The 13,991-nt window shown below is 33.0% G+C and overlaps 1 protein-coding gene across 2 annotated transcripts in view; it reads right to left on the reverse strand.

The window, feature by feature from the left end:
• Positions 1–13,991, reverse strand: part of ZC2HC1A (zinc finger C2HC-type containing 1A) — a 51,385-nt gene that overhangs the window by 18,138 nt on the left and 19,256 nt on the right. For both annotated transcript variants that reach the window (XM_036110940.2, XM_036110939.2), the window contains exons 6-7: positions 6,200–6,299; positions 5,493–5,592 (exon numbers count right to left, since the gene is read on the reverse strand). In XM_036110940.2, coding sequence (XP_035966833.1) covers positions 5,493–5,592; positions 6,200–6,299 — 200 coding nt within the window. The remainder of the gene's footprint in view (positions 1–5,492; positions 5,593–6,199; positions 6,300–13,991) is intronic.

The raw sequence follows: 13,991 nt of genomic DNA on the forward strand, positions 1-13,991 counted from the left end.
TATACCCAAGGGCTGAAAGAAATTAGGCAGAAATAAATAAATCCATTCAGCAGTAGAAGTAGTCTTGCTACTGCTAAGGAAAACATAAGAGGTTATTTTGAAGTCAACTAAGCATACCCACATAGCATACATCTGGTGCAGACTAAGCAATCTGATACACATAATGTATGATTTCAATCCCATATGAAATTCAAGGATATGTCCTTAAATTGGCACCTAGATTTGGTCAGAGTCAACACCAAAGTATATTTTTAATTTCTTGCTGTTCTTTCAATTCAAGCACAGAAATGCACTGGATTAATAAAAGTTTAAAAGCCTTTGGTTCCATGGACCACTAACCTATGAAGTTTCCAGATACTCCACATGACTTAAAAAAAAATTTCTATCCTTGAATAAAGAATACTTAAAATCCATATGTTCAAATTATAAATGTCTAATTCCTATTTTAATTTACTCATTCTAAAATAGAGAACAGCAAACTTTTTCTGTGAAGGGCCAGACAGTAAGTATTTTAGGCTTTACGGGCTATGCTAGCTCTGTCACAAATACTCATCTGCACCATTGTAGCATGAAAGCAGCCACAGACAATACATAAATAATTGGATGTGGCCATGTTCCAATAAAACCAGTTGTTGGGCAGGATTTGGCTCTCAGAAGATCACCTGCTCTAAAATATAAAAATTTCATATATGAGAGGATGCCCGTATTTTAAAATTTTGAACAATTTCAGTGATTTCAGTGATGATTTTTAAAGGGTTTCCATATATTAAACAGTTATGATAGGTATCACTATATTATCTTGTAATTCCAAATATATATTACTATTTGTCAAGCTAATACATTTCTATAGATGATAAAGTGTAATTCTGACCAAGACTTTTAATTTAAAATGACTATCTGCAGTTGCATATAACTGCCCCAATATGAATAGTGTATCTAAAAAGGAATAACACTTTAGCAAACTTTCAAAATATTTATAGCTGAGAATGTATTCACACTTTAAAAAATATTTGGCAATGATATCAACCTACTGGAATAGGTTTTAATTTGAAATAAACTTTGACCTTGGGAAGGTCCTTGTTTATTGTTGATACTGAGAGTGAATTACTCAGGAGTATGTAAGCCACTCAGTCTTGTAAGACTGTAGCGAGCGAAGCAGGTATAATAAAAAGATGAGGGCGCCTGGGTGGCTCAGTCGGTTAAGCGACTGCCTTCGGCTCAGGTCATGATCCTGGAGTCCCGGGATCGAGTCCCGCATCGGGCTCCCTGCTCAGCGGGGAGTCTGCTTCTCCCTCTGACCCTCCTCCCTCTCATGCTCTCTGTCTCTCATTCTCTCTCTCAAATAAATAAATAAAATCTTTAAAAAAAAAAAAATAATAATAATAAAAAGATGACTTCTAAAAGAATATTGGGAAAAAATTAACCAGTTCGTATTTTGTATTTTCGTAGATACCCATAGTTATGATGTTCTGAATGCGTTTTGAAATGTGTCATACTTCTATTTTTGATCCTAAACTTATCAAATCCTATACATATGGCAAAACCAATAGCCTCAATTATTGGTATCCATTTAAGAAGCCACACTCTGCAGTTCTAGGTTGTTTGAGGCATTTCTAGATCAATAATAAATGATAGAGAAGTTCATAAAAATCTACACAATGTTCCACATAAATTCAATTCACACACATCAAAAGATTGGCTTATGAGAAAAGCCTGTTTATAGTTACACAAAAATGTACTTAAAAACCAGATATTTGTTTCTTACTTTTGTCAATATAATTAAAGTATGAGAAACCAAATTCAATTTATTATGAAATGCTTCTTAAATTCATTGTTGCTCTAGTTTTGCTATATCTACTGTAGCCTATCTCCAAAGTAAATGTCTGTTTTTCATAGTAACTGAACAGAAGTAAATCTTTGATATTTGATATTTTAGCTACTAAAAATTATCAGCTAAAATATCCATTTTAGCTGGTAATTAACCATTAAGAAAACACAAATCTCAAGACATGACTGCGTAAATTCCCTGACACAATTCAAATGTGGTAATGTTTATTTAAAAGCTTTGTGCTTCACCATACTCCTAAAATTTCCTAGGATTAAAGATAGTCCTCTTATACACTGAGAACATTTTTCCATTGTGGCAATTTTTTGCTTTAAAAAAAATCTGATAAAACTGGTTGACCCATAGGTTATCTAGAAGTTAATTACCAAATAAATGAGAATTTTTCCAAGATAAATTTTTCTGCAGCATGATTACAACAGATCACTGGTATGCATGATTAAAGCTGGCCACAATAAAGATTATATACACAGGCTTTAAACAATCCCAAGTTACTGAAATGACTCTATTTCACTAATCTCAGAAGGTGATCAAGTTCTTGAGCATTACAGCTAACCAGATATCTTAATTCCACCTTTACTCAATCCTGAAGCATGTATATCAATAGAAATAATGATTGCCATACAAACTTCAATTATCCCACCAGTACCAGGACCATGGTTCTATGATGTGCCAACAGGTTGACAAATGAGGGATTTGTTAATTCATTATTTGTTTCATTTATTCATCAAAAATTTATTATGTGTCTATATGTCAGGCATTATACTACATTTTATAGTTACGTCTGTAAGCAAGGCAGACACACAGAGCTATCACAGAGCTTACAATCCAGCAAAGGAAAAAAAAAACAATATAATCAATAAATAACAAGTCAATATACTCAATAATTCTTTAAAAAAAAAAAAAAACTCTGCCACTAAATAGCCATAAATGGTTCTATTTAATCTAGTAATATAGTAATGTTCCGGTTAATATGGTAATATATTGGCCACAGGCAAACACCAAGGCTCTTGAGAGTAGTTGGAAACATTCTTCTAACACGTAGGGACTGTATATAAAATGTACAATTGGGATTTACACAGTTATGTTTGACAGTTTAATATGATGTGAGACAACCAGAAATTTTAAATCTTCATGGCATTGTGAGCAGTGCATAATTTATAAAATTACTGTGCTCAAAGTCTTTGCTTGTTAGTAAAAACAAATTTTTTCCTAGGGATTATATAAATGTTGGTCAGATTGTGTTACATCAGGTGCCAAGGTCTTAGCAGAGTCACAGAATGTTGTGAGTGAGACAAAGGAGATATGCACACAGTCATATGGCTATTCATTAGCAAAGTAGGATCTAGAAGCCTAATTTTCTAATTCAAAGTCCGTGCCACTTTTCATTACACCAGCCAGCTTAACACGCCCTATTAAGAGTACAGGGGAAGGTGTGCTGTGAATTGTGTGAGACTGCTGAATCACAGATCTGTACCTCTGAAACAAATGATACATTATATGTTAAAAAAAAAAGAAGAAGAAGATAGTAGGAGGGGAAGAATGAAGGGGGGGAAATCGGAAATCGGGAAATCAGACGAACCATGAGAGACTATGGACTCTGAAAAACAAACTGAGGGTTCTAGAGGGGAGGGGGGTGGGGGGATGGGTTAGCCTGGTGATGGGTATTAAAGAGGGCACGTTCTGCATGGAGCACTGGGTGTTATACGCAAACAATGCATCATGGAACACTACATCAAAAACTAATGATGTAATGTATGGTGATTAACATAATAAAAAAAAAAAGAGTACAGGGGAAGGTGTGAGTACAACTTAATATGGTCACCTGATAAAATTACCAGTATGAGAGGAAAGGCACTAAAAAATATCAGCATTTAATTCACAATCAACTGTAAATGAAATTATAACATAACATGGAAGGCAATTCTGTGATATGGTAAAAAGGATTTGTAAAAGTTAAAATACATATTGCCGTCTACACTTTAATTAAAAATGATGAGTCAACTCAGTAGAGAAACTAAAAAAATAAAACAAAATCAGTTTTTTACCACTGATGAGAACATTTTACTTTTGAACCACCTGTTTACTGTCTCTTTCTTAAGAATAGCCTGTGTCTTCCTTTTGGAAGCACAACAAAAAGAAAACACATTTAACTAATCAGATCTTGTTAGTTGATCTTTTTCTTTTTCTACGATGATAATTACATTAAACTCCTTTTAGATTTTGTACTTTCTGTGTAGTCCAAATTAGGAAACAAAAGATAGTTGCTCTCACCTCATATAGAACCCTATGTATATTTCCTACATTAAAAAAGTGATAACCCATATCTGAAAATAATGTGTGCTGTATTTCCTAAATCAACTTTATCAGTATCTGTAAAGTATACACATAAGCCCTCATTCTAAAGATCACATGGTACCCCTTAATTTTCTGATTTACCAAAATGGAAGAGAAAGGGAGTTTTACTGAGATAGGAGGAATTTTTAAAATCTCTAGTATATTACCAAAAATTTTTCCCACAATTAAAATAATTGTGCAAAGCTTAATTATGCTACTTTCTTAAAAGCCATGTATATAAAACTGTAGAAAGATTAAAAAGTATTTTTAAAATATTAAATAAGTGGAAAATAATCATCCACTGTTAATATTTCAGCATATTTTGTCTTTTTTGTCTACACACATTTTTATAGTTTCTATCTCAGTATACATGGAAGTTAGTACCCTACATTCTTCTCCTGTTATAGTAGAATCATCCCTTTAAAAATGTATATACATTTTATGGTTGCATAACATCCCTGTATAGACTGTTATAGTTTGCTATTCAAACAAAGCTAGAAATTTAGGTGATTTTATTTTTTTTACATTGTTATAAAACCATGTGAAAGAAACCAATGTTTAGAGCCAAATAGACTCTAATTTGTATCCTGCTTCCAACTCTTAATAGCTGTGCGGCTTTGAGCAAATTACTTTGGTTCTCAGATCCCCTCATCCTATGGTGGTGGGGTGGTTTTAATAAAAATATATGAAAAATGTTTAGCACAGTGCCTGATACATAAGGTTTCATAAATAATGGTTATTACAAAAATCTTCTGTATTTCAAATGATTTCCTTAGACTAGATTTCGAGAAGTAAAATTATTCAAAGAGTATGAATGTTTTTTGGGCTCTTGATACATGCCAGTAGATTTTTTTCCAAAATGGTTATCATTTTTTTTTATTATTATTATGTTATGTTAGTCATCATACAGTACATCATTAGTTTGTGGTGTAGTGTTCCATGATTCATTGTTTGCATATGCAAACAAAATGGTTATCCTTTTTTTTTTATTATTATTATGTTATGTTAATCACCATATATTACACCATTAGTTTTTGACGTAGTGTTCCATGATTCATTGTTGGCGTATAACACCCAGTGCTCCATGAAGAACGTGCCCTCTTTAGTACCCATCAAAATGGTTATCCTAATTTAGATCCTCAAGAGAAGTGTATGTGCCTCTGACCAGCAATATGTTAAAAGACAAATGAACTTTAGAAAGAAAATCAAGGTTAATAAAAAAGCTAATTACCTAAATAAAATAAAACCTTAGTATCATTTGCGTGTGTGTGTGTGTGTGTATCACTAATTAATTAAATTCAAATAGACTTACCCTACATGAGGGGCTGCTATCCCTTTATGGGAGGGAGATAAGGTCTGAAGTTTGTTTCCCAAAGAGCTGCTAACTGAAGACACTTTACCTGAAGGCACACCTTATAATAAAAAAGGTTATTAGTTTTAACGACATTCTGAAAAAGAAAAATCACATAAAACAGAGCATCTGACAAGGAAAACAATGCTTTAGTGGCAATAAATCTTTGTGGCAACAAATCAAAACAAGTTATCAACTAAGAAAAGGTTTTTTAAAAATGGAATTTCCAAAGAACATATAACATCCTTCATTTCTAATTTCCATATTCCTTTATTATAATTTATATATAAATAAAGGTGCACTTCAGTTAGTCAATATCTCCTTCAAGTCATTAAGCATGTGTCTATTAGGACAACTGTCAAGTTCAGAGCAGTATACATGAAAATGAGGGGAAAATACTGTGGTCAAAGAATCAAGAAAAGAACTTGGTTGACTACTCTGATGTATCAGTAACAACATCAAGGATAGACAAGGTGGGAAAAAAGGACTATGAAGTATCCTAAGTAGAAAGTTATTGAAAGTTACTTTATTTTTACCCAGAAAGAATTACTTATCCTCCACATCTCTTCCTAATTATAAATCTATTTTAATAATCCAAAACACAACACTATCTTCATTTCTGTCTCTAAAAAAAAAGAAAAAATCAAGTTATTTATGGAGCTCATTACCTACAACAGTTTTGCTAGTGCCACTTGGTTGTGGTAATCGTGAAGATCCTGATGGTGCAGTTCCAGGAGAATTTGACTTTTTAAGTGCAGGCGGCTTATACTAAAATAATGAAAATAAAATATTTTATCAACATCACTTTTTGATTATAGGTTGTAAACTAGTATTTCAAAAGCTCACATACCCTTAAATGAGCAATTTTTTTTATTAGCTAATGAATTACCCAAACTGAGAAAGTACAGATTAAAATACATCACCTCAGAGAGAGGTTCCCAAAATATGTTCCATTTCAAAACTAGTGTACTAAAAGTTTGGCTCAGATGTTCCACTGCTAAAATAAACTAAGAGCAGCTTTGCCCAGTTCACAGAAAAAAAAATAGGTCAAATGGAAAAAATTTCTGCAATGTGAAGATTTTAAATGCCAAACAAATATTAATAGAAAAACTTAGAAACACCCAATGATGCTCACTTAGCAGTGCAGCTTTAAAGGTCAAATTTTTTACATGTTCCTAGGTATGGTTTTATATTTCATACATATAATCCAGCCATTTTCCTACTGATAATAATTCATAAGGTTACAAGTAAGTCTGGACAAGTTTTACAATAGCTGCCTTATGGATTTCCTGAATGTGAAGAGAAAGAGCTAATTCTGGCTTCACTATCCTCACCAGATCATGGTAGATGAATAGAACATGGGTTGAAGAAAGATAGGGTACTTATTTTTTTTCTCTACTCTCTAGAAAGATATCATTATCAATTTTATTTTACTGTCTCTTACCTGAGCCAATTTTGCTGTTACTGAATATTAAAGTATCTTATTGATCACCTGCTCCAATATAACAAAATGAATTTGCCCAAGGTTATACCCCAACTTAACAACACAAAAGTAATTAAGACTCATGCCACTTTAGTTCTAGCCCTATGCTTCAACTATAAAGTGATGACTGTACTTGAGATTTAGCCCAATACCATAGTGAGAATGCTTAGGACTTTGTGTGAAAAACTGGTTTTAAACATAATCTCCAAAAATCAAATCAGATTTTATAACCAATAATCAGTATAAAATTTAAGATGCACTACTACTAAAAACTGCTAGCTAAACACAAATTTTAAAGTCAAATATTATACCCTTCAAAATTTAGTATGTAACCTTTTAAGGAAAATAAATCCTGATAAAAAGGCTTTTCTCTCTCTCTCTTTCTCACACACACACAAATTCCATGCACATTTGGCACTATTATTCCAGAAGTGGAAATTTATTAAGCACGTGGCAACTAGAAAAACTTCAATAACGATCTGTCAAATGAACAAGTGACTAGGACCCTTTGTAGATAAGCCATATAAAGACACTGTTTCTTTGAAAACCTAAGAGGTGTTTCTGGTTTAAAAAGGCAATTGGCAACTGATAAATCACTAAACTCTACCACTGAAACTAGTAACACACTCTATGTTAATTGATTTTTAATAAAAATAAATAAATAAATTTTTTAAAAGATTTTATTTATTTATTTGACAGAGAGAGAGACAGCGAGAGAGGGAACACAAGCAGGGGGAGCAGGAGAAGGAGAAGCAGACTTCCTGCCAAGCAGAGAGCCCGATGTGGGGCTCGATCCCAGGACCCTGGGATCATGACCTGAGCCGAAGGCAGACGCTTAACAACTGAGCCACCCAGGCGCCTTATAAATTATTTTTTTTTAAAGGGAAAAAAGGTGCATCTGGGGGCACCTGGGTGGCTCAGTCGGTTGAGCGTCAGACTCTTGGTTTCAGCTCAGGTCATGATCTTGGGGATGTGAGATCCCCAGGGTCGGCCTCCGTGCTGAGCAGGGAGTATGCTTGGGGATTCTCTCCCTCTGCCCCTTCCCCACTTGCACATCCGTGCACTGTGTGTGTCTCTCTCTCTAAAATGAATAAATAAATCTTTAAAAGGACATCGGATTAATATCAGTGTCTCCCACTAAAATACTAATGAAGACAGGAAAGATTTTAAAACTAAGAATATGGAAAACAAGCCCTAACAAAGACCTGTTAAAATATCACAGGCATGTCTACTAAAAATAGGCTCCATAAAACTGGATTAAGAAACAGGATTGGTGAGCCACTCATACTGTGCCAACTACCAAAAAAGAGCAAAATGATTAGCATAAACAAAGAGTGCTGGTACAGCATATATTACATATGCAGAGGTCAAATCTTTAGGCTTTCAGGATAACTTCAGTAATTAACAATTTTGTACAAATCCATTTTAGTGATCAGAAAAACAAAATCACTTTATTTTTATACAGTTACATTCAATCCATATTTCCTTCATTCATTAAATATGTATTTGTTAGATATTTATTATTTCATGTGCTTTTATATAGATCACAAATCTAATAAATTTCCTTAGTCAAATATTTATGTTTATAAAGACTTTTTCTTGAAACTGGAAAGAGCTTAAAGAACAAGGAGGGCATTGGAGCCACCCAGGCACCCCGGAGGGCATTCATTTCTGATAAAATAGTAAAAAGGCACTGTTTGGACTGACCTTTCAACTAAAAAGTAAAAATGCTCTGGAAAGTATAAAAAAATCACTTTATAAGCAATGAATGTCAGATAAGAAGAAAAAAATAAACCGTGGGCCAACAACATTTAAGATTATAACAACAGACTGGCCATCATGTGGATTTGCTGTATAAATCTGCATTACTAGGTGGCCAGGCAAACTAAGCCAAAAATTAAAGTACTTCCAGATTAGTAGTACTCTTAGATACCCGGAAGAAACCAGAAGGCTCTTCACATGAACAATACTCATGAATAATTTTTTGAGGGCAACAAGCACCAAATGATCAAAAATAATTATGTACATAATGATATAAGAAACCATGATTGAGAAAAAAAAAGCAAGAACATATCTACAAAGATCACGTAACACCACAATTATCAGATACATAATGTAAAACAATTATGCTTACTAGATTTAAAGAAATAAGACAACTCTGAAAATATTAACAGGGAATTAGAAACTATAAAAAGTAACATAGGAAATTAGAAAAATAGACAACCTTAAGAAATTAAAAAATGCAGTAACAGATTACAAACTTAATGGTGAGGGAGTGAAACAGCTGCTTAACTCTCCTATAGACCATAAAAAAGGATCTTAAAAAAAAGAAGATTTTAAAAGACTGGAAACCAAAAGCAGTACTTCTAGAAAACTAGTAACTGTGTATTCTGGGTTTAACTGCAGGAAAGAGAAAGAAGCAAGGAAGAGGAAGGGTGAGGCAAGGAAAGAAAAGGAAAAAGAAAAGAGAAAAACATGACCTATATTTGGCAAAAAATATAGTCAACACTATAACCTAGGTGGGCACAGGTATATTACATTTAGCAGTTATAGCCTTCAAAACAGTTACTATGAGTATGTTCAAAAAGTAAAGGGATAAATATACAAGAATTAAAGGAAAAGATGGTAATAGTGAATAAACACATAGAAAATCTCAACAGAGAAATAAAGGCAAAATATAGACATTTTTTTCAGATAACCAAAACCAGAAAATTCCTTGCCAGCATATCTGCCCTCTTAGAAGGCTAAAGAAGCCTCTTCTGATTGAAGGCAAATGACAAAATATGGCAACTGAGATTTAAAAGAAGAAATGAAGAGATATGAAATTGATAATATGGGAGTAAGTAATACGCAAGTAAAATACAAAATACGTGTGTGAGGAGGCGGCAGAGGCAGAAGAAAAAAAAACAAAGTATATGTGGGTGTGCATAAACATACATGTGCATATATGATATATGTAAATGATTATATATTTATTTTCTTCTAATTTCTTTAAAAGACAGATGGCTTTTAAAAGTGTAAGTATATATATATAAGTATATATATATATATATGTATAAGTATATATAATACTGTGTAACAACACACATCAAGAATACTGATGGGTTTAGGGGCGCCTGGGTGGCTCAGTCGTTAAGCGTCTGCCTTCGGCTCAGGTCATGGTCCCAGGGTCCTGGGATCGAGCCCCGCATTGGGCTCCCTGCTCAGTGGGAAGCCTGTTTCTCTCTCTCCCACTACCTCCGCTTGTGTTCCCTCTCTGTCTCTCTCTGTCAAATAAATAAAATCTTTAAAAAAAAAAAAAGAATACTGATGGGTTTATAGAGTTACATATATATAACAATAACACTAAGATCGGTGAGAGATATGTGGAAATATCCACGGAAGGGGATAAGTTAAAAAATGCATTTTGTTATTCCTAGAGTAACCATTTAAAAAAATATGATGATTGAAAACCAATAGAGGAAATAAAATATCTTTTACTAAGACAAAAGAAGCAAGGAAGAAATATCAGAGGAATAAAAAAAAAAAGACAAAAATAGAAAACAGCAACATGGCCAACTTAACCACAAACATATTTAATAATTACATTGAGTGTAAATGCCTAAACACTTCAACCAACAGTTTGAGGTTGTCAGACTGGATTTTAAAAAAGATGAACTAATTACATACAGGCTGTCTACAGGAGATGCAAAAACACAAATTTAAGTGAAAGAATTAGAAGGAAATTTAACATAATTAAGCTGAAATGGTTATTCATTATCAGATGAAACACATTCCGACAACACAAATTCAAGTTAAAGAATTGAGAGGAAATTAGCATGATCAAACTGAAACAGCAATACACTATCAGATGAAACAAACTTCAACACAAAGAATGTTGCCATAGACAAAAAGGCACACTCCATATGATATAAAGGTCAACAAATAGGAAAGATATAACAAACTGTAAATATAAATACAATTAATAAGAGAAATTCAAAATACTTAAGTGAAAAGCTGGTGAAATTAATGATCCTGAAAAAGTCACAATCATAGATGAAGACTGTAGGAACAGTCACCGAAAAAGACCACATGCTAGGCAATAAAACAAATATCAAAAGATGAAAATCTTACCAAGTATGTTCTCAGACCCTAAGAGAATTAAGTAAAAAAAAAAATCAGCAATAAACATCTAGAGGAGCACCAAATATCTGGAAGTAAATGACTCACATTTGAACAAACTATGAGTAAAAGAAGAAATCACACCAATAGGCATTATTTCGCTGTATGCTCTTGATAACTGTTGAGGTAGGTACATATTATCCCCATTTTATAGATGCGAACGTGAAGGAGACTGATTTACCTGGATCAGGGGTGTATTTTAGAGCATGGAGGGAACTAAGTCAGTTGGAAGGGAGGGAAGGTATGGATTATGGAGGGTGGGGAAGATCAGGCAGAGTATATCATACTCCAGTTAAAAAATAAAAACAAACAAAAACAAAATAAATACAAACATACAAAAAATACAAAAATAAAAACAACCAACAACAATAACAAAAAAAAATAAAGAAGAAATCACAAATTAGAAAATATTTTCAACTGTCTATTTTCAAGTGAAGAGAAAATGGAGGAGAAAATACCTACAAATCCATCATGACATCAAGATTTATAAAGCCATAGTAAATAAAAGTGCAATCATGGTCTGGAGACTACATAAAAGGCAAAAACTGATTTATATGTAAAATCAGAATAGTGACTATTTTATGGGGTGAGGGTCTAAGAAGGAGAGAACATTAGAATTCTGGGAGTGAAACAGTATAGTAGAGGCTCTGTGAGATTGATAATACCCTATTTCTTAACCTTTTTGTGGTTATGCACGTATGTGTATTTTGTGCATTTTTTTTCCACATGTATAATTTACAATAAAATAATTGAAGAAAATAAGGAGGAAAAAAATCAGAATAAAAGTGTTGTATAAAATAAGAGGGGCGCCTGGGTGGCTCAGTCAGTTAGGCGTCTTGACTCTTGATTTCAGCTCAGGTCATGATCTCACTATCATGAGAACAAGCCCTGCATCAGGCTCCACATTGTGTGTAGAGCCTGCTTGGGATTCTCTCTCTCCCTCTGTCCCTCCCTTTCTCTCTCTTTCTCTAATAAAAATAAATAAAATTTAAAAATTAAAGCACGAAATTAAATTTTTTAAATATCAACTAAGATGACTTTTAAAAATATATATTTTTTTCAAATTTTCCATAAGGAACAGGAATGCCTTTAATAAGAAAAAAATTCATTAAAATTTGAACACCATCTTTCCAGATTTAAACCTTATTACTTTAGAATGGAGCACTGGGTGTTATACGCAAACAATGAATCATGGAACACTACATCAAAAAGTAATGATGTAATGTATGGTGATTAACATAACATAATAAAAAAAAATTAAATTACATTAAATTTAAGAAAAATAGAATGAATAGGATAATTATCAATCAGAATACTGAAAATTCCTAAATCATAGAATACATACTGAATTGGTTTACGCTCATAAGGTAATTTAGCCAAGGTGAGAAAAGAATACTTCAGAACCTAAGTTACAAATGGACTATTTCAATATAATAAATTTTAAATTAATAAAATGTTTTAATTTAGTATATACTAGGTAACATTTTGGGTTTTCTATTCTTCATGAGTCTACTTTAATATGCCATGACAGAACTTGATAAAATTCCTAATGAAGAACAATGATGGAAATTTAACTAAATAGGGGAACTTCTTGGTTTTACCAATAGGAAATAGATCTTCATTGTATTTTTATCATTATTTTGATCAGAGCAGGGTCAAAAAGTGGGCTGTAATTGGGTTAGATTATAGTTGCTAAATATAATAAGGATGCATTTTAAGCATCTTTTGGAAAAATATTCTATTTAGTTTACTAATATAGACTCAGTACTTGGTACAGTAGTGCCTGGTTCAGAGAGGGTACTCAATAAAATTTTCCTGAATGAAGATGAGAAAATATGGGCTTACATTGAAATGAATATATATGACTGGGCACAGAATCAGAACTGATACAGCTTAAAGTGGGAACAATCAGCTACCTGGATTTTACATTTACAATCATTTGGCACAAGTTGATGGAATATACACATTCTATTCTATTTCTTTTACTCTGCTAATTATTTTATTATGACAAAAGAAAAATCATATAAATGATCTTAACTATTTAAGTAAAAGATAAATGTTTTTGACAAGATTCTGTTTTGGAAATTCTTCGAAATGAATTTTCTTCATTCTTTCCCCACAATGATGATGATCCAATAATATTAACAAAAATTCTATATGGATCCTCTCAAGAAGGCTCCAATTGTAATGGAGTCTTTTAATCCAGTATTTGATTCATAAGTAACAAGTGAAATGGATTTGATTATTATTGCCTGCTAGATTTACAGTACTAAAAAAACCGTAAATGAAAGTTTTCTGAAAAATGAAGTTTGCTGAAAAGTATTACATTATCAGGGCGCCTGGGTGGCAACAGTCGGTTAAGCCTCTGACTCTTGGTTTTGGATCAGGTCATGATCTAAGGGTCCTGAGATGGAGCCGCACGTCGGGCTCCTCACTCAGTGGGGAATCTGCTTGAGAGTCTCTCTCCCTCTCCCTCTGCCCCTCCCATTCATGTTCTCGTCTCTCTTTCTCTAAAATAAATAAATTTTTTTAAAAAAGTATGACAGTCAAAGTTTTTGTGTCACAATATGCTTAATGAAAAACAACAGTACTGTAAAAATTTCATATAACAAAATCCGTATATGGTTTATGGCTCTTGAGGTGCTTTCACATATACCATCTCATTTGCTTCTCACAAAACTCATACAGACTATGTCACAGATGAAGAAATAAAGGCTCTCATACATGAAATGTTACTTGCCTAAAAGTTCAGAAGTAACAGTTGGACTTGACTCCAGGATTTCATTCCCTTGGGTGTATGGTCACACGTAGCATGG

This window comes from Halichoerus grypus, chromosome 5 (genome assembly GCF_964656455.1).
Source record: "Halichoerus grypus chromosome 5, mHalGry1.hap1.1, whole genome shotgun sequence".
Classification (NCBI taxonomy): domain Eukaryota; kingdom Metazoa; phylum Chordata; class Mammalia; order Carnivora; family Phocidae; genus Halichoerus; species Halichoerus grypus.